The 21,719-nt window shown below is 44.1% G+C and overlaps 1 protein-coding gene across 3 annotated transcripts in view; it reads right to left on the bottom strand.

The window, feature by feature from the left end:
- Window positions 1–21,719, bottom strand: part of Ptprb (protein tyrosine phosphatase receptor type B) — a 108,378-nt gene that overhangs the window by 75,825 nt on the left and 10,834 nt on the right. For 2 of the 3 annotated variants that reach the window (XM_029542218.1, XM_029542217.1), the window contains exon 4: window positions 4,259–4,532. In XM_029542218.1, coding sequence (XP_029398078.1) covers window positions 4,259–4,532 — 274 coding nt within the window. Of the gene's footprint in view, window positions 1–4,258; window positions 4,533–4,956; window positions 5,258–21,719 lie in introns of those variants that run through there. The other variant, XM_021204663.2, reaches the window with a different exon arrangement.

Here is a 21,719-nt window from a genome sequence, read left to right on the forward strand (position 1 = left end):
GAAGGGAAGGGAAGGGAAGGGAAGGGAAGAGAAGAGAAGAGAAGAGAAGAGAAGAGAAGAGAAGAGAAGAGAAGAGAAGAGAAGAGAAGAGAGACACAGTCATGCATGGATGGACAGATCTGTCACACTAAGAAAGAAACCTAGGAGGTCAGAAAACCCATAGACATTTTGACCTTGGAATCCTAGCCTCAAAGAGTGAAGAAAAAAAAAATCAATTTTTTTTTTTAGATCACTCAAGTTTTGGTGTGGCAGCCTTAGTCAATCCAGTACAATAAATAACATTTTGGAATGCAAATAGAAGCTGCTGCAGTAGTTTGAAAATTGAAGTGCCTAAATGTTTTTCACACAGACTAAGAAATTCACCAAGCTAAGATAATTAAGATCACTTGAGGGTGGGGATTTTCAGACTTTTTTTTTTCTAGAAAGATTAATAAGTAGCTGAGATTAACAAGATGAACAACGACTGTGAATATTCCCTCCCCAGGTAAATTTTCTACCTCAAGTTCCCTGGACTCACAGAGACGTGATGATGTATTCAAACCCAATCACCGCCTCATGTATTCAAACCCGATCACCGCCTCAGCCAACAGTTCAACACCAAAAGTGACAAGTCTGTTCACAGGAAGAGCCTCGGTGTGACCTGCTACGAACTTGGACCTCTGTACAAGGTCTTTCTCCAGAAAACCCCAAACCTGGAGCCCCAGGCTAAACCTAAGAAAAGCATCAGCCTTGGGCTATAGAGCAAGATCTATCAGCCTTGGGCTATAGAGCAAAACCAGGAGGGCAGTAGAGGAAGGGAGGTAGGAGGGGAAGGGGGGCGGGGAAGAGGGGACTGGAAGGGGGGGAGGGAAAAGGGGGATAAGGGAGGGAGAGGGAGAAAGGTATTAAATACTCAAAGCTGTCTGGATTATCAGCAACAAGGAATGTCCTGTAGGACTCCAATTAGGATACAGGACCAGAGAAGGGAGGTGGGTAAAGACAAAGAGCGTGAAACCCCATTATGGGTGAGCTACTCATGATAACACTGGCTCATTCACTGCCACAAACAGCCATAATAGGGAAATCTGAGATATCTGTGTGCTATCTGTTGTCATAACATTTCTGTAAACCTGAAACTTGAAGATGTAGCCCCTCTTACACACACACACACACACACAAACACACACATGGGTGTCTCCCTATGTAGCTCTGGCTGATCTGGAACTTGATATGTAGACCAGGCTTAGGCTCAAACTCACAAGAGATTCAACTGCCTCTGATCCCCCAAATGCTGGGATTAAAGATGTGCTCAGTGAATTTTGCTTCTTAATGCTGGTGAAATGAACCAGAATCTTCACGAATACAGTCTTTGAAGCCTGCCCATTTATTCACTTATGGTTATTGTGTTTTTTTTTCCTGGTAAATTCAGGACTACACAACTTGACATTCACAGCATTCTTTTTGTATTGCTAGTTAATGAGCAGATACATTTGAGAATAGCCCACTATCTTCTCTGTGGTTATGACAGCCTGGTACTCACGGGGCAGGACAAAGTCCTTATTCAGGAATGATGTGTAAGGCTATGTGCCATTGTCAGTATAACCTCGAATGCCTGTTTAAGGCTACAAGTTCAGGGGCCATTGTTTTGTACTATGACTTTATAAAACCCGCCAGTCTCTCTCCCGCCATGTTCCCTTTGCGATCCTGCACAGTGAATACTTGCTAACCTAAATTTGAATCCACATTCTTCGAGTCTGATTTGGAATCTGGGATGGAATGTTTACTGCTGCTAAGATACTACTTATTTGATTTTTTTTTTAAATTTGTAAGTCCAGATCTACACAAGACAAAATAATCAAACACTTTGGACTGTCAGTAAAATCCATCACCAAAAAATTATACCCAACCATGTAAGCAAGGGCCCGATGTCTGTTCATGAGTAAGTTTTGCTTTTGTTGTGATTCATACCTGAGCGATGAGACTCGTAAACGGCAGCAAAGAGAGAACCTAGGCTTTGAATGAAGCCTTCTGTTTGTTTGAAGCTTTGTCTGGGTTGATAGTGTGCCAGTTGGCATTGCTTTAGTAATAATAAAATATGATTTATGGATCTCATCGCTATAGCTTAGCAGTCACTATAGAGGAATGATTCTTTTTTTTCTTAACAAAATAAAAAAACTTACATGTCTTTAAGACCTAGAAAGTACTACATATAAATAAACAACCACTGAAAATCATCCCCAAAACAATATTTCAAAATCTTAATTCGAAATTTTATATTTAAATGAAATCTTTATCTTAAAGACATGAAGAATTTGGAGAAAGATCGCACCATTGTACAAACGAGCATGGGAAAGTGACCATTATGAAAACACCATCTGTAATTTTCATCCTGAAGCTCAGGAAATGTATGGTGAAAACTACCTCCTTAAGAAAAATAATGAGCCTGGGAGGTTGATCAGTTATACAGTGCTTGCCTAGTATGAAGCTGACCCTGGATTCTGTCCCTTGCATGCACAACAGTCAATATAACATGGATATTTCTTATGCCTCACCAACAGCCTCTGGACTTGAAGCATCTCCCTGCGTAACAATGCAAGGTTTGTTTTATGATGCTAACATCTATAGTGAAACTTTGCTTAGGATCTTTTCCCCAGAAACCAAATTCTTGGGTTAAACAACTGTCTCCAAGCTCCTTAAGGCATAAGGTTTTCCCGGAAGCTTCTGAAAAGGCAGCTACTTCAAAAACCATTTCTCTGCTCCACTAAATATACACTGTTGGTGAGACCCTTCCCAGTATAACTAGCTTATCTGGAAGTCAAAGGTTCAACATCTTACAGTCATAGGAACTCATGGAACCATCTTTAATTTCCCCAAACCCAGAAAGTAATGACTGAAAATCCAGCTGTTTCAACTCCCGGGAAACCATCTAATTTTGTCGCTGATTTTCCTCTTTCTGGCTCCATATACACACAAGCACATTCTTAACATGCAGCTTATCTTTGCAAATGCAGGTTCCTTTAGTCCTCAGAAATCACCTCTGTGTTTCATCTGCAGTAAGTCAGATGGTGTAAGTGGGCATTGTGGCTTTCATTTCAAGGACTCACTGAAAGTTCCCAGCCCTGCTTGCACTGCCCTTCCGACTGGTGGTCTTCAAAGAGCTATGGTCAGAGAAATCACCTTTGTTCTGGTGGAAATGGGAAAGGATCATAAAGATTACCCCTTTCTCAGTGCAGCTTTCAGAATGTTTCTCTGCGGTTTGAACTCTAGTTGAAGGAAAGGAGTTGGTAAAGACTAAATAATTGGAGAATTTGCTACTTAGTATCCTCATGGACTGAGGCTCCAGTGAAAGAAATGCTTGTGATAGTTCCCATAGATGGAAAGTAGGGCCTGAAGCATAGTCCAGTCTCTCATTTCACAGGTTAGAAAAGTGGTGGTGGCGCACGCGTTTAATCCCAGCACTTGGGAAACAGAGGCAGGCGGATTTCTGAGTTCAAGGCCAGCCTGGTCTACAGAGTGAGTTCCAGGACAGCCAGGGCTACACAGAGAAACCCTGTCTCGGAAAAAANGAAAAAAAAAAAAAAAGACAAAAAAGAAAAAGAAAAAAGAAAATGGGACATGTGTGTGGAGAGGCACAGATTCTTAGCATCCACACATGGAATGAGTAGCCACATACTGAAGGAGTAGCTGGGAAATCACAGACCTGAAGTTCAGAGCAACCAAAGAATGTTCTCTACTGTTTTGTAATTCAAGAAATACAAAATCGATTTTTGCATCCTCATTCCAAGGGACTTTTCCAACTTTCCCTATGAATAGTATTATTCTTATTATTTTATGTCCTGGTTCACGCCTTATACATATAACCAGGCATATCCTTAATCATCACAACTTATTTATTCTCAAAACAGTTACTTAAAATGATTTTACGTTTGACAATTTAATGCAACGGAAGCTCAAACTACATCAATTTAAAAAATTCCCTCTGCTGCCCCTCCCCTCTTCCCCTGAATCCCCTTTTCCCCCCTTTCTAGGTGCGGGAGTCTTTAAGAGACAAGCAAGCTACACTGATCAGACCTCAGCCAACTAGAAGTCATGGTCCAATATCATCACAGGTTATCCCTCTCTCTTTAAATATATATATATATGATATAATACATAAAATATATAAATAGGTACATATATCCTTTTTAAGTGCCTACAGGTCAAAGGAAAGCTTCGGTAGGAAAAGTCAAGGCTCGGCGTAGAGCAGTTTGGCTGTCCATTACACCTGTGAGCGCTTTACCTGTCTGTAAGACCAGAGTGCTCTCTTCTCCATCCAGAGAAACAATCCTGAAGTTATAGATGGTCCCTGCTTGTAAATCCTTGGGGTTACATCCGTAGGTAAAGTTGTCTATCCGAATGGGATGGCACCACATGGGCCCCGAGGTATCACTGCTGTAGATGAGGCTAAAGTTACAGGGTGACCCGAAAGTCCTCCACTGGATAGATGCTGACAAGGTAGAGACCCTGGACTCCAACAGTGTGAAGTTACATTTCACTTGCTCTGCCACTCCAGTCTGTAAAAGAATCAGAGAGCACAGATTAAGTCCACAGCTGGCACTGCCTAGAGATGTCGCAAGCAAGCTACCCAAGTCACCTGTCCTCACCCCTGAGGTCCAGCCTCAGCTGGCCTCTCATCCTCCAGCCCAGTAAAGGGCCCACGGGAGAAGGGGTTGGCAGGCGACTTTCACCCTAGTTGTCCCACTTCCCCCCCCCCCCCCGGGAACAGTTGCAGACAGAGGTTGCTTTCTTAACAGCAGGGAGAGCTGTCAGTTTGGTGAATGGTAGGGTTTCAGGAGAACGATGGATGGCTCTCCCAGATAGGAAAGGAGCAAGAGATTTCTGTCCCTTTCCTCCTAGCAGCTCAGCCCAGGAGACCAGCAAGATTCAGTTCTTGGCGGGGGTGGAGCATCATCCCCAGACCTTGCTCTGCCGGCTTACCTGCAGGACGCTCAGAGTGATCCACAAGGCCGGTAGGGCTCCATGCCTCAGCATCTCGCTGGGAGGCCAGCCAGGGCACCTCTGGGTACCACTTGTTGCGCGCTCAGCGCGCCCTGCGGGCGGGCGCAGCGCGCTACCCTCGGGGCTGGAGATGCTCAAGGGCCGTGGCCGCCGCTGCTTCTGCTGCCGCCCCGGGCGGGCTGCGGACACGACAGGCGGCGGGGACCCGCGGCGCGCAGCCCTTCCCACGCTGCCATTCTGACCCGCGCTGCCTCGCCCCCAAAGCCCCGTCCTGGACTTCCGCAATCAAAAGGCAATTTCCTTGTCTCCCGGCAAAGGAACAATGCTCCGGAGAGGGAGGGAGCCCTGAGGAGCCAACGCCTGAGGCTGCCAAGGGGGCCTGAGGCCAGCCAAGCTGTCACCCCTCCCGCCCCCTCTGCGGCCACCCCAGACCCCAGCCAAGGGTCCCTTCCAGGGCCGCGGGGTCTTCCTTTCTCCTCCTCCTTCACTCTCACTTTTTCCTTCTCAGTGGTCCTCAACCCTGTCGTCAAACCATTAAATAGTGCTTGAGCCCTCTCGTTTTTCAGCCCCCCTCCCTTCTGCACACCCAGAGCCCCCCTCTCTATCTTCCTTCCTATCTTTCTCCAGGACCTCTTTTTTCCCAGGCTTAAACTTGACCCGAGCACATTTCCCTGGGTCGCCCACACTCTTTCCTGAAGCCTTTTATTAGAGGGCTTTAGTCCTTCTCACCTCAAAACACTCATTTGTCACTGTGTGTATCCTCTTGACATCAGCCAGAGAGAAAAGACCCGCCAAGAGCCCGCCCATCAACAGGAGCTCCATCTCTCCAGCCACTTGTCAGTTTCTCTAGCACAGGTCTGTATGTTCCCTAAATCTCAGGCAAATACTGTGAAGCTACAACAAAATATCCGTCACCCATGCGCTCTAGCCCCTGCAAGCAATTCCACCGCTGACCATCCAGGAGAAGGGCATGCCGTGCCCCACCTGAGAGAAGAAGGCCATTATCAGCTCAGTTCACTGGGAAACACTCCAGGACCTCAGCTTCTTCCTACGGCTTCCAAAGCAGCCGCGGTGTTTTCCACACTAACTGCAAGTGCATTAGAAACTGTCCCATACCCTGTAGAAATGTGTCTAGAAGTGGGTCCTAGGAATAACTCCATCCGAAAAGCAAAAGTGCTTAATGGTATGTAGGTAATAACAGCGAAACTTCGCAGCCACTTTCATAGTTGTAAGGTTTTGGGGTGCTTAACCAAAATCATGACCCTACTGAAGTAACTAAGACAAGGCAGTCGTGTTCGGATTCCATTTACTGTTTGCTTAAGATAGTTCTTAGCTCTCTACACGGCCCTCCCCTCCCCCGTCCTTCCCTGCCCTATCCCCACAATTGTCATGTCTGCCTCGGCAACACAGTTGAGATTTCCATGCTTCGACTTTGGTCCAGATGTATTGAGCAAAAATAGTTGGTAAGTTGTAACTAAAATGAACTCTATGCTCTAGCAGGAAGGAACATTTTGAGGTACTCTGATTCTCTTCTAACTTTGATGTATCTTTGTGGGCTTTGCCTTCTATAAATGCTATATCCCTGAGCTTGAAACATGCAAGAGGTGTGATCCTGCTCTTGGTCTGACATTTATTAGCACTCAAAAGTTTTAAATGGTGTAATCAGGGTGGTTGTCAATAACTATCTTGCATGGAACATTATACTACATCTCAAATCACTGGGAGGAATAAGACATATATTCCCCCTCACATATATTACAGAGTAGATAAACATGTTCTTGGCTATTTATGTCTAAGACCTACTTTGAGAGAACGTAGAAAACTTGAAACAAGTGAGAATTACTTCTGTTCTTTTAGAAAACACACTTGTGACTATTTCCTAATGAAAAAAAAAATGGTGTTTTACCCCATTCAGACACCCGGGGTTTTTAGAATCAGCTACACCCAGGTGTGAATCTCCCTTGCAAGTCAGCGAGCACCCACCGGAACATCAAGCACCTGCATGCTTCGGGGTTAGTGCAGAATTGCCTTTCTTCACCCAGGTTGCTTGCCTCACTCACATCATTTCCATTCTCTGCATCTTCAGCCCTGCACTCCTTCCCACCTCCTTACTCATAGTTCTGTCTCTCCTCCATTAGCGGTATGCTTCTAGCAGGGTGGTTCATTACAAGCACCAGCTGCCTTGAGAAGTTCTTCTCAGCTTACTCTTCTTCAAGATTCCCCCTTTCTTACCTCTCTGTATTTGGAAAACAAATCTACTTCAGTTGAAGAAGAACAATATTCTAAAGGCTCCATGGAGAGAGCTATTGTAACATTGCGAGAGGGGAAGCAACTTTGCAAACCTTATTCCAACAAGGGTTAGCTTGTTCAGCGGCAGGTGCATCCAAACCATTTTATTCTGTTATTTTATTTTGGCTCTTTTTAAAATTCACTCCCTGCAGAGGACCCATTTACTAATTCCTGATGTTTATGCTCTTCCTTGTCATTTTCTCTGGGACTTTACATTTTTCTGGTTGATTTTCTGATTTGCAGTCTTCCCACTGAAATATACTAAATATTCACTCTTGCATGAGTGTGACATTAACATCTCCTGAATCAGTGCTTAGATGTTCCCAAATTAACAGGACCCTGCTAAGAGTGAGCCTAGGAACAGCAGTCAGGAAGTAAGAACTTGTGTCTTTAAATCCATTTTCATTTTTGTGCTATCAAAGATGAACATGTATATTTAGAATAACTGAGTTTAAATCATTTTTAATGCCCTCAATATAGTTGAAAAATCATATCAGTACACGACAGAAAGGGCCAGTAGTTATAAACATTTCTTTTCCAAAGGTATATAATTGCAGACTTTATTGGTATTCTATCTTTAACATTCTTTTTTTTTTCTTTTCTTTTTTATTGGATGTTTTCTTTTTTGACATTTCAAATGTTATCTATCTTTAACATCTTAAGGCTGACAACAGAGCTTCCAATACTTTGAGGGTTCTAAATATCCCACAAAAATTAATAGAGAATGAGACAGTAGGACCAGCTTAATCTACTAGGGCTTATAGGGGCTCAGCAGTTCAGAGCACTTACTGCTTTTGTAGAAGACCTGGGTTCAGTTCCCCACACCCACATGGTGACTCACAGCCATCCTTAAGTCCAGTTTCAGGGGACTGGATGTTCTTCTGACCTCAAAGGCACCAGACCTGCGTGTGGTGCACATCATATAACTGCACACAAAGCACTCACACACGTAAAGTAACATTCTTAAAAAAAGAAATGGAAGCACAGCTACAGTATTAATTCTCAAATATGGCTACAGGATCCAGGAAGCACAGGACACTTGCCCTAGTTATAAAACTGTATAAATATAAAGTGTAAATATGTTGACTTGCTTCTTATTCCCACTCTTTGTTTGGAATTCCTCAACTGCCTTTGAGTCCATCATATGGCCCTACGTTTACTTTAGAAGTCACTGCATTCCAGGAATGCAGACCATTCTGAGCTATTACAGCGGAAATCATTTTCTCCGAGTCATCAGGAAACCTTTCCCAGACTCCACAGGAAGGGTGTGGCTGCTTCTGACTAGACATCGGTCACTGAATAGTTGTCTCTTAAAAAACTGTGATAAAGATTCCTGGTAACAATCCTATTTGAGTTAACACAGCCGTTACTTACTTACAAACTCGCAGCTAAGGCATAGATCTTGCTACATTGTGAACATAGACACAGAGTCTTACACCAGTTGCCAGGAATCAAGAACCACTATTTGGGAATGGTCACTTGATGCCTTCATATATTCTTCATACTTATGGGCTTATTGCAAAGAGTCATTTAAAGATGCAAGTGAACAAGTCTATAAGAGGCGTATAAGATGTGCTCCTGAGAACAGGGTCCTCCATCCCCGTGGGGTTGGGAGATGTCATCTTCTCAGTCCTTACCTTCCTGGAAACCCTCAACCTCAGATGCTTGCCTTTTTATAAAGATTACACGAAGGAGGGCAGGTTGAATCATTGACCTATGGCAATGAACTCAACCTTCAGCTCTTTCCCCCTCCATGAGGCCTTTCCAAGCCATTCCTTGATTTCCCCAGGCTCCTCACCCTCATTAAATGTTTGCCAGCTGTGCCTCTAAAAATCAGTGTTCATAAAAGCTTGGTCTGGTTGAAAACAGTGATTCCCCTCTCTTTATTCATTTGAAACTGTTTGAGGGACCTAAGTCAAATGTCTTTGCAAAATATATTTTAATTATTTTGGTGTTGGAAGAAATTACAAGGACTATAGGAGCTGTGAACCAGGAGCTGCGGATAAAAGGATGTTCCTCTAGACTTGAAGCCCAATGGGCTCATCTGTGGTCCAGTGCTCCCTCCCCTACACAAGCTTTTGTCAGTGGCTGATAATGCCTGGGGTAGAGTTGGGTTGTATTTCTGCACCCCTAAAATGTCAGTCACCTCACAGTGGGGTTAGTTGTGCGTTATTTGCACCTACATGTAATTTTGGTCTGGTTCTCACATCTTTCCTTATCTCAGGGTGAGTGAGGCCACTCCCCAAGGAAACTCAGACCCAGCAAGTGATGCTCACTGTTTCCATTCCATCTGGAACACATTGCTTTTCCTCTTCTGCTCACTAGGTCTCACAAAACAATGGCACTATGAGTGTGTGCCCAGCACCCCACAGTAGGCACACTCAGCCCAGCACCCACAGTAGGCACACTCAGCCCAGCACCCACAGTAGGCACACTCAGCCCAGCACCCACAGTAGGCACNCCCACAGTAGGCACACTCAGCCCAGCACCCACAGTAGGCACACTCAGCCCAGCACCCACAGTAGGCACACTCAGCCCAGCACCCACAGTAGGCACACTCAGTCCAGCACCCACAGTAGGCACACTCAGTCCAGCACCCGGTGGCAGGCACACTCCTCAGAACTCTACCATTATATTTTGTCTTCCATAACCAGTGTCTTTTTCTAAGCATGCCACCACCAGGGTTTATACTACCATAAGAATGTGCCTGCTGGGTGGTGCACATAGCATCCATTGATGTCTCAATAGGAAGGAGGTGAACTTTGGTAGACCAGATTGGCCAGGGTGTGAGCCAGAGAGCTCAGTGTAGAGGAAGCCAAGTGGACCAGGAAAACAAATCCAAGCCTCTCATTGAATGACTAAAAGGTCACGGTCCTCACACAGGACCTGGCCCAGGCTCTGGTCTATATTTGAGGACTCCTCCTCCAATGTCAGACGTCAGAAGGAAAAAGCGTACTTTATACTTTTTACCTCACAACTTACTTGTTTAATTCAGAGCAGCAATGTGTGTCAATGTTTAATTATTTATGCATTTGAGTACTGTCTGCCTCTTTGGTCCTTTGAAAGAAATTCTCTTAGGATAGAGCACTGTTTTCTCCTTCTGCACAGGGTTCAGAATACAGTAGCATCTCAGTAAATATTTTCTGAGGGGAGAGAGAGAGAGAGAGAGAGAGAGAGAGAGAGAGAGAGAGAGAGAGAGAGAGTCAGAGAGAGAGAGAAACACAGACAGACACACACACACAGAGTCAGAGAGGGACCAAGCGAAACAGAGAGACAGAGATATAGACACACAAAGCAGGGGAGTGGGAGAGAGAATAAAACAGGAAGAGGTTGATTTTGAAGGAAAGATGGAAAAAGTAGAATGAAATGAAAGTGAGAGCAAAAACTGAAGGAAAGAGGAGGGGGGGGGAGGAAGGGTGTGGTGACCAGGAGGGAAAGGAAGGGATAGGAGATAAGGAGAAGGATGGAGAGGAAGAAGATGAGGGTGTGCTCCTGTAGGACAGTGATCAGGGCTTCTCTGAGAACTTGTTAGGAATCTGAATTATAAGGCCCTACCACAGCCCTAAGAAATGTAATGCAGTGAGTGGAGGAAACTATTTGTTTCAACAAATCCTCCGTGCTATTTGGTGAGGAAGAGCCAGTCAAACTCCAACGGCAGTTTGGATTGTCCCCTAATAAACCTTCAACCAAAATTTCATTGTTAGGCGAGTTACTGTTAGCACGCCCTTCTTAATTTCTCTTAGATGTCACCGACCTCTCTGTTTCTGAGAGGTGGCAGAGACTACTTAGAGGGTCTTGAACAATTTTAGAATTTATAAATTGGTTACCTTTATAATAAGTATCAGGCATGTCTTGATTTTTATAACATCACATGCAGATTCAAGTGTGGGTGCTAAAGAAAAGAAGTCTTAGAGACACAGCCTACTGTAGCATCAATGTTACGTACAGGATCAAGACCAGTCTGGTATCATTTCTCCTAGGAAGAATTTGTTTCTAGTATTAAGTATCAAGCCCAGGACCTCACACATTCATGACAAGTGTTCTGCCTCCCATTAATATTCTAAACCTGTATTTACTTCTCTCTCTCTCTCTCTCTCTCTCTCTCTCTCTCTCTCTCTCTCTCTCTCTCCATCAGAGGCTTGCCAAGTTGCCCTGATAGCCTCAAACTTGCTCCATAGCTCAGGAGGAAGGCTTTGAATTTACACTCCTGTGCCCTGGCTTCTGAGTAGAGTGGATGAGTTTATAGACCTGCTCACCAGGTTTGCTAGAATTGTGCATGTGTGTGTGTGCATGTATATTCATGTGTGTGTGTATGTGTGTGTGCGTGTGTGTGTGTGTGAGTGTGTGTGTGTGAGCATGTACACTGCCTTCCATCTCTCCCTAGATCCTAACACATTCCTTCCTAACTTCAAGCTTTCTATCTTTTTTTTGTTGTTGTTGTTAAGCTGACCACTGAATCCAATTTGTGTTGCCTATGTGTCCATGGTGGTGGACATCTACAGGAGGAGCCATTCCCCAGAGAAAAATGACTCTCTTCTACCAACGACCATCAATAGCCAATAGACCTTCAGCTAGATGTGGGCCTTGTGAGCCCTTCCCTGACCCATGCTGGGCTTTTGATTGCCTTTATCTTGTGCTGGTCTTATGCAAGTAACCATAACTATGTGAAAAAAAAAACTTTTTAATTCAAATCTCATGCAATATCTTTATTTGTAGCTGAGGATGGCTTTGAACTCTGGATCCTCCTGCCTGTACCTTCTGAATCTAGCATTACATGCATGTACAACCACATCAAGTGAATGTGGTACTTAGGATATAAACCAGGGCCTCATTTACGCTGAATACTCTACCAACGGCACCACAGGAATTCTTAAAAGAAGGCATAGCTACCAGGCAGATGTGTCAACTAAAACCAGTCACAAGATATCAAATCCCTTTCTCATTTTCCTTTGTATTGACTCAGTTGAAAATCTCGGTAAAAGCTAATTAAAATTGTGTTCGCTTTTACCACAGTTCAACCTGCAGTCAGTGCATGCATTTTAAAAGAGAAGCCCTCGAAGGAAAGAAAATCGTAATTTTGATGAGCGGTCATATTTTTAAAAAACCTCATGACCATCCTGCTTTGTATTTAGAGATAAAGTTTGGAGTACTTAAAGAAATCTTTCTAGATAAACTTCCTAGATCTCGAGTTTCCAGGAAATAACAAGAACATTTGGAGGGCAGTTTTAAGGATTGAAAGAGGAGGCATGAACTGTATGCACAGTGCAATTCCCAGCAAAGGGCCGGGCGTGTTAGGACCTAAGATTGCTAACAGTAAAATAACATTCTATGAGGAACATTCAGACAACTCATGAGACCGAGAGCTCAGTGATACTAAAGAATAGTAGAGTCCACGGAAGAGAATATCTTTCTGAGAACCTTCAAATGACAGCGAATTCACTCTGCCGTTATCTTGTATCCTAGAGAAGCTGTTCAGCAGTGGAGACATCTAACATCCAGCCAGACTCTGGCCATGCCTCGCTTTTCTGGAAGCCGGGTGGGGGCTGGGGGTGGGAGAATTGCCATCAGTGAGCTCCACCTGTATTCTTAGATATATCCTTAAGGTTTCTTAGTATTTATTTTCCACACCAATTTCTTATCCTTTTCTTTTTTTGCCTCTCTCTCTCTCTCTCTCTCTCTCTCTCTCTCTCTCTCTCCACCCCCCTCTGGAAGGACATGGATTTGTGTAGCTTTCATCCTTGCACTGTAGCCACAGGTAGACAGACATATGATGTACAAGCACCAAGAACTCTCAGGGCATCGCAGGGAAGTGCTTTTTCAAGCTCCAGGAACATCTCCAACACCATATCTGAATCTTCACCAACACCATAGCTGCCACCACCCAACCCAAGAGACAAATCTATTCACACACAGGTCAAGGCAGGGCAGCAAGACGTCCCATAGGGCAGTCAGTGTGCTCATGGCTCCTAGGTAGTATGGCTTTATAAGCCAGACTGTGATATGCACAATATCTATTCTCCCACATCTTGACAGTAGATAAAGAAAACATGGCATAAGATTGGCTTCTCAAGAAGAGTAAAATGGGATTGGAGAGAAAGCTCGTTAATGCAAAGTACCCACTGCTCTCAGAGAAGACTTGGTGGTTCTATTCCTAGAACCCATATGGTGATTCATGGCCATTGATAACGCTAATTCCAGGAGATCTGATATCCTCTTCAGGTCTCTGTGGGTACCAGGCACCCATGTGGTACACATAGTCACATGCAAGCAAAACACTCATTCATATTAAGGAAATAAATGTAAAACAATTGGTAAAAAGAAAACCTAAACCAACAACAAGCAAACAAAGCCTTTACCTTCTTTAGATACTTAGGATCGGAAACCAAAGACACTTTAAATATTCTACAGGTCACATCGTGCATTTCAACCTCTGAATTCTTTGGACATTAAAAAGAAGAGGCTTATAACGTGAGCTTATAAGGTGACTTTTGCCTTTTACAACGAGATCTTAGCCTTGCTTTAAAAGTCAAAATAGGAAGGCAATACTGAGAAAAATCAAATCTTTTCCTTGTTTACAAAAAGTCTTCAAAAAAAAAAATCTTGACTTTGACTCAAAAAAGAAAAAAAAAATCAAAAGATAGAACCATGATCTTCCTACATTCTGACTGTTCTTGGTTATCTCTAATTTAACATAGCTTCCTTACCCCACCCTTCCCTCTTGGGCGAGGCGGACACAGGCATCTCCCAGACCTCTGAGCGCTGGGCTGACAGTGATCAAAGCAGAAGATCAAAGGACCTTATTATCACGATTTCCACAAATGTAACGTGAAAACTATCAGCCAGATTATAGAGCCCTTGAAGGAAGGAGGCCTGTTCTTCATTACCTCCTCCACATCCCTAGGCCCTGGTGACCAGATCTCTCATATATTGACAGAATGAACCTTTACATTCTCCCACTAAACAAGGGCTGGGCAAAGAATTTCGTGTAAATCTCCCAGAAAATAACATCCTCATTCATCCCATTGCCAAGTTAGAACTCTCCGCATTCAAGACTCTAGTACCTAGCCCCCTGTCTTAGTAGAAATGCACATGTAAGAAGCTATTGTCTGTTGGGGTAGACCCCCAAGTCCCTTTAAGAGCGGCTGCTTATCAACAACCAGGAGACACACCTGAAATGGCTGCCTGTACCACGGAGATCAGAACCCTCAGCAAGGTAGTCATTTGCTGAATTCTGCCCATAGCTCTGCTTTCTTCCATCGTCAGTCACACCACCCCACGTCCCCAATCTCTTAGAGAGAAGAGCAAATTTCCAAGTCCACAGGCATACAGTCCAGACAGCAGACATCTAGCAAGGGTGTACAACAGTTTGCTCCTCTACTCAGATCTATGAGGGATCTAAAACAAGAGAGCCCTGGCTCCTAAGCAGAGGGTTCTGCAGTGGGAGGTTCTCCTCTAGACCTGCTGACGGTTCTGTGTTCCCTTCAAGTGCAGGAGACATGGAAACAGATGGTGACTTTAGTCATAGCTCCTGGAATTCACGGTCTCGCTCCTTACAGGACTTCTCACCAGATTTTACAGTGAGGGGGTTTCCCAGCTGTCATTCTGTGCCTTGGAATCCGAAGCTGCAAGGATAGCTGGGGTAAACTGTAGACACTTAAGAGTACTTAGTACTTAGTCCTTCCCAGGGTGTCCTTTATCTTATCTTCATATGTAGCACACGGCTCAGCAGCCAGTTCTGACTTTTGGCTTTACTGCCTTTTTTTTTTTCTTTCCTTTTTTTTTTTTTTTTGCAGATTCATCTCATTTCTTCCTATTGTGGATGCTAATCTCCCCCACCCCCCCTTCTTCCACCCAGCCTCTCCAAACCCCACGCGCTGTCACCACAGTTCCTGAAGAGGATGCATCTTGGTATAGCTGAGCTACTGGCCTAGTTGTAGCTCAGTGGCTTCCTGGGAATCAGCATACAATCTTTGCTGATTTCTTTCTATTTTAAAAATAATTGTTTTTTGAAAGAGTCGCACATTAACAGGTGACCTGTAAGACTTACCACACATGGTTTCCACAACCTCTCCTTGGACCTACCAACTCTTCTCACTGTCTCTGTCTTCTCCCCCTCTCTGCAAATACAATACATTTACAGGAACTCTCTCAGGCTAGGCTGTGGGCATCCTGAATTAGGTTTGCAGTCTTAATAAACTCACTAAGTTAAGGAACTTGAAAATGAATGCAAAACTTAAACCCACAGTCCACATTTCAGTTTCATCAGTGACCCCAGGCACGATACTTTCAGTGGTTTCTCTGTTCTTTGTAGTAGAGGACCCCAAGTTGCACTGAATTGCCAAGTTTCTACGTTATCTTAAGCTTGGAATACCCTTGAGTTTTGTGAGATGGACTTTGCTGCCTCTTGTTTGAATGATTCCAGCTGTTTTTCTGTAACATCTGCCTCCCCCGCCCCCAACAGTTGACTTCCTTGCTACTGAATTCAGGTTCTACAGCCCCAACTGTGCTTTCTCGAACATGCTGATTATTCAATGATCTCCTGATCACAAACCCAGCTTCAGATTAAAATCGCTGGGATTCTCTTACTCTATGGGCCGAGTTTACACTTTAGGTGAATCTGGTTTAGGAGATCTGAAGTGGGATCTTACCACTGCAGCTTTAAAAGTCATGCAGGAGATTCAGGCACAGAGCAGCCAGGGCTGAGGGGCATAGACTTTCTGAATATCTGGCACAGTTTGGCTTCTCTGTTGATTTTAGTTTCCTTTTCCTTTGCCGTTCTCCTGCATCGGCACTTGCTTCCAGTACATCTCCTCTGCCCAAAGACAACAGTGTGCCAGAGAGAGATGCCGTGTCAGCCGGCCATCTCAACACATATGGCCTATTCCATGGCTGCATCTTGTATGTGTGTGTATCTGTGTCAATGAATGTGTGTCTGTGTTTCTGTGTATGTCTATGAGTGTGTATCTCTGTTTCTGTGTGTGTGTATGTCTCTGTGTGTGTTTGTATATGTAGTGTGTATGTGTCTGTGCATCTATGAGTGTTTCTGTGTATCTCTGATTGTATGTGTGTGTATCTGTGTGTCCATGAGTATGTGTCTGTGTTTCTGTGTGTGTGTGTGTGAGTCTATGAGTATGTGTCTGTGTTTCTCTGTGTGTGTCTGTATTTCTGTGTGTGTCTCTGTATGTTTGTGTCTATATGTGAGTTCTGTGTTTTTGTGTGTCCCTGTGTGTGCTTGTGTATGTAGTGTCTGTGTGTCTGTGTGTCTATGAATGTTTCTCTTTGTGTGTTTGTGTGCAGTGTGTGTCTATGAGTGTGTGTCTGTGTTTCTGTGTATGTCTTTGTGTGTGTCTCTGTGTGTGCTTCTGTGTCTGAGTCTATGTTTCTGTATATGTGTGTGTCTGTGTGTCTGTGAGCGTGTTTGTGTTTGTATTATGTGTGTGTTTTATATTGTGACAAACTACCAGCTCAGCTTCTCTGTGAAAAAAATGGAAGGCAATACAATTGCATTCCACTAAAATAAAAACGGAAGGAAAATAAAGGGATCCTTGAAGTACTTAGGCCGGAGGGGCCAGGTGAATTTAAACTCAGTTGTGCTGTGAGCAGATGGTCACCCACTTTAACTGAATAGTCAAGAAACTGCGTGTTGGATTTCAGATTGGATGTCACTGACTACAAGGTAGTGACTTAGAAACACACACTAATAACACAACAATATTACTTCCTGCTTTTTAAACCTCACCTCGGGGGCTGGGAAGACAGCTCTGCTGTTCAGAGCGAGTTCTGGGTTTCCAGAGGACAGGAGTTTGGTTCCCAGGTCGAGTGACTCCTAACTGCTCCTAATTCCACCTCCAGGGGTATCAGATGCCTCTGGTCTCTGAGAGAACCTGCCCTCTCGTGAACATACCTCGCCTCCCCCTACACACAAATACTCAAAAATAATACAAATGGACATTAAAAATAACCTCATCAGTCTCATGGTCTGTGATATTTGATTCTATTCATAACAGACAATCTAAGTGTCATACGGGTCCTCTGAAGATAGTTTGCATTGTCCTCTAGGACAGTGGGTCTCAACCTGTGGGTAAAAAACAAACAAACAGCCGGGCGTGGTGGCGCACGCCTTTAATCCCAGCACTTGGGAGGCAGAGGCAGACAGATTTCTGAGTTCGAGGCCAGCCTGGTCTACAAAGTGAGTTCCAGGTCAGCCAGGGCTATACAGAGAAACCCTGTCTCGAAAAACCAATAATATATATATATATATATATATATATATAAAACAAACAAACAAACAAAGCGTCCTTTTCAAAGGAGTCCCCTAAGAAAACACAGATATTTACATTGTGATCCATAACAGTAGCACAATCACAATCATGAAATATCAATGAAATAATTTTCTGATTGGTGGTCAACACAACATGAAGAACTGGATTAATGGGTCATAGCATCGGGAAGGTTGAGAATCGCTGCTCCAGGCAGTAGGGATACCTTCTATCTTTAGTCAGCCTACACTACAGGCATCTCCCTGCATCTTAAGTGACCCAGTAAAGGAGGTTTGCAACCTTCACCACATGGGCTGATGGCACCTTTTCTACCCTTTCCTCCTCACTTATTTGGAGACTCACACCAGGCTGTGATCTCTTTGAAGGCCAAATGGGAGGAAATGCAGAACTGTGAAAGCTTAGCCCAGCACCACAATGGCTATTCACGAACTGAGGAAATGCAGCTCCTCCCCGGGCCAGAACGAGGGTGGGGTGGGAGAGGAAGCAGGCTGTGAACCTCTAGGCAGATTTATAGATAGTGGTATCAGAACCAGCCAGTAACCTTGTTTTTATGCACGGTCAGCACTTTACCCCCTCCAGAGTATTTTCACAGAATATGCTAGTTCATCTGGGTTCCTCTGCCCAGGGCAGGAATGATAAAACAAGGACTCAAAGAAGCCTACGCTATTGAATGTTCATCCACATATGGCTAGGGTACCAAAGCGATTTCTTTAATCAGATTTTTATTATCATAGCCTCGTGAGGCAGATGAATACCCATAATAATCTCCATTTCGAAGAAGGGATCGTGATTTGAGTACAAACAATGGGGACTTTAAGTAAGCTTCTTTGACACTGAAGACCTAGTTCTTTATTTTTTCGTCGTGACCTGTTAATTCCCTTAATGTCCAGAGTTGGAGGTTGGAGAAGAGAAGGGGGTGGGGATGAACCACAGAGCTATGAGGCCAAGTCATGGTCCAAGTACACAACCTTCTGCAGTCAAACCCATCACATCAGCAAGGGAGAGTATGAGAAAAGTGGGGAAGGTAAAGAGAAGAAACACTGCGTCCTCGAAGTGAGCGGAGGGTTATTTTGAATGATTACTGAGAGCTGCAGTTCTAATGTGTCCTCCTTGGCTTTTGCCTTGATGAACAGGTGCAATATGTTAGAGAGTGTGGTGACTCTGTGTGTGTGTGTGTGTGTGTGTATGTATGTTTGTGTGCGCACGTGTGCACATGCCTGAGTGTGTACATTCTTTTTATTTTTCTCCTTAATCATTTGAGCAAGTCCTTGGATTTTAGCCTTTGCATATCTCAGCTAGACATTTGCAAAACAGAGCAGGTGATGACATCTGTGGTGTTGATGATGATTCAATTTGGTATCTTGTTTAACGGACATGGAGGGATTCATCCCAACAACATGCATCTTGCTTTTGTGATTTTGCTGAGGTTTTCATCAAGAAGCAGAGTCTTTCCCCCTAGTCCTCGACTCTGGGTTGGTTCCTAGCCTGCTTTAACCCCCAAATGTGGCATTGTGTGACTCTGGAGCCCGTAGCTCTAGAATCCCCCAGCCTTTACCTTTGGCCTTTTATGAAGCTGGACTAACTTCCCATCATGAAAGGGAAGCTGGTATTGTTTACTGGAGGATGCAGGGTCATGAGGTGAGCCTAGATGGCCGGCTTAGAGCCAATGTTGGAGGCTAGTCATGCAAATGAGCTGAGTGTAGATCCTCTAGCCCTGTGACCCTCCCACCCCCAAATGCTCAATGCAGTTGCAACATTGAGGCCAGCACGAATCACCTGCCCAATCAAACATACTGCAGTCTACTCCAGTCCAGTTAACTCCAGTCCGGTCCACTCCAGACCAGTTCACTTCAGACCAGTCCACTCCAGACCAATCCACTCCTGACCAGTCCACTCCTGACCACTTTACTCCAGACCAGCACACTCCAGTCCAGTCCACTCCAGAGAAGTCCATCCCAGTCCAGTCCACTCCAGACCAGTCCACTCCAGTTCACTCTACCCCATTCCACATTGTTACTCTTACCTACATTCTATTTTGTTCTACTCTAGTCCACCCCAAACCTTGCCTTCCTTTTCCCCACAGCTTTAAGCATTTTGTTTAGGTGTTTTTGTCAAATACATACAGTCACAAAAACCCACCTTCACTCAAAGACACCTTCCACCTACAGCTCAGTTAAAAATCTCAATCCAAAATCTTCACAAACCAGATGCCATGTAATATAGAAAAAAAAAAATCTGAGAGAGATTTAAATAGAATTTCAAACCATTGAGCTGAACTCAAACAGTTCATATTCTTCTCATGCTCTTTGCCAAAGTTACTCTCTCAAAGGGAATGGGCTTTGAATTCTAAGTGGCTGTGTTACTTTTCAAAGTATCAAATTCCAGTTGTTTAAGATGAATGTGTGTAAAGTAATTCTCCTTTAAGTCAAGCATGGTCAGAAGGCTGGCCACATTAGAGTGCAGACTGCTGAAAGCTGCCCGTGAGAAGCTATCTTTGGAGAATTCATGGCTTTTCTACCCTGACTTCCCAGGGCATAGTCAATATTTTGCCCCAAATTCACGAGAGCCAGAAGATGAGCTACTGGCCATGTTGGACACTTCATCTAGGAATTCACACAAACACTGGAGTGGGAAATGAGATTCAAAAAACCAAACAAACCCGACCCAACCCAACCCAACCCAACCCAACCCAACCCAACCCAACCCAACTCAAACCAACTCAACTCAAACCAACCCAACCCAACCCAACCCAACTCAAACCAACCCAACCCAACTCAACCCAACCCAACCCAACTCAAACCAACCCAACCCAACCCAACCCAACCCAACCCAACCCAACTCAAACCAACCCAAATCAAATCAAATCAAATCAAATCAAACCAAACTACAACCATTGCCACCAATCCATCCTGTCTGCTGTGATCCAAGGGTGTAAACCAGTCCACTCCACTGATGGAGGCTGAGCCTGTGAGCTCTGTCATATAGGTAGATCTACCCACAGTGGTGCATCTGCAACAAGGCTTTGCTGCTGGTTGCTCTGAATCTACTTTTGCAGAGCCAGGCCAACTCTTGAACTTATTTCTATGCTTTATACTATCAGACCTATGCAAAAATGATAGCCCCCGCCATAAGACCACCTTTTAGAACCCAGACAGACAGGTTTCCGTAGTAGTCTATTCAATGTCTCTTGGTTGATATATTCCCCCACCCTGTACTGTTATATATAATTAAGTTCAAATGTGAATGAGTGCTCTGCTAAGTTAATGGTACAGTGTGGCTTCTGTTGAGAGGCACGGGCAGCCAAAATAAGGGTGTGAACATTCATTTTCAAAAGCAAGCGGTAAATACCTCGTTCAGACTAGTGGATGAAATGGTGGAGGAACAGGAGAATTAGGGAGAGCCCTGATCATGAGGTGATCATGGGAAGCTCCTAAAGTCATGGCTACCTCATTGCCTGTCCTCCTTTTCCACTTTCCAAAGCCAGCAGTTGCTCTGGAACCACAATCTCTGAGCCAACAGGTGGTCAGAAGCCAAGGCAGGAGCAAGGGGCTTTGACTGCACTCCCATTTCTCCATCTTAAGCCTGGATGGGATGGAGAAATGGGAGGGGTACAGCTGACCTTCAAAAGCCAGGTTTAGAGTTTGTGTTCTTGGAATAGATATTTATATTAATGGATAGAGGTTGAGGCCTGTGCTTGAAAGTGATGTAAAGAGGTTCCCCCAAATAAATAAATAAATAAATAAAATTAAAAAGCATTGGGCTTTCCTAACTAGGCAAGGAATGAACTATGTCAGAGGGAAGATTTATGGTAACAGAAAATGGAAACCATAAATAAATAAATAAATAAATAAACTCCCAGGAGTTTTTCAATGTCCTCACTGTATTTGTCTTATGATCAATAATGATAGGTGTCCTCAATAGCTGGGGACCACATGCAATATTAGGTTTAATGCAATGCAAAAACAATGAGGGGTCTAACTGGGTGGATGTCATTTGATTGATACTGGGTTTTTACATTCTTTAAATTTGGGTTGCCTCTTTTATTTTTCAAGACAAGGTTTCTCTGTGTAGTCCTGGTTGTCCCGGGACTCACTCTGTAGACCAGGGTGGCCTCTGTAGACCTGGATCTCGAACTCAGAGATCCGTCTGCCTCTGCCTCCCAAGTGCTGGGAT

Source organism: Mus pahari, chromosome 9 (genome assembly GCF_900095145.1).
Source record: "Mus pahari chromosome 9, PAHARI_EIJ_v1.1, whole genome shotgun sequence".
Lineage (NCBI taxonomy): Eukaryota > Metazoa > Chordata > Mammalia > Rodentia > Muridae > Mus > Mus pahari.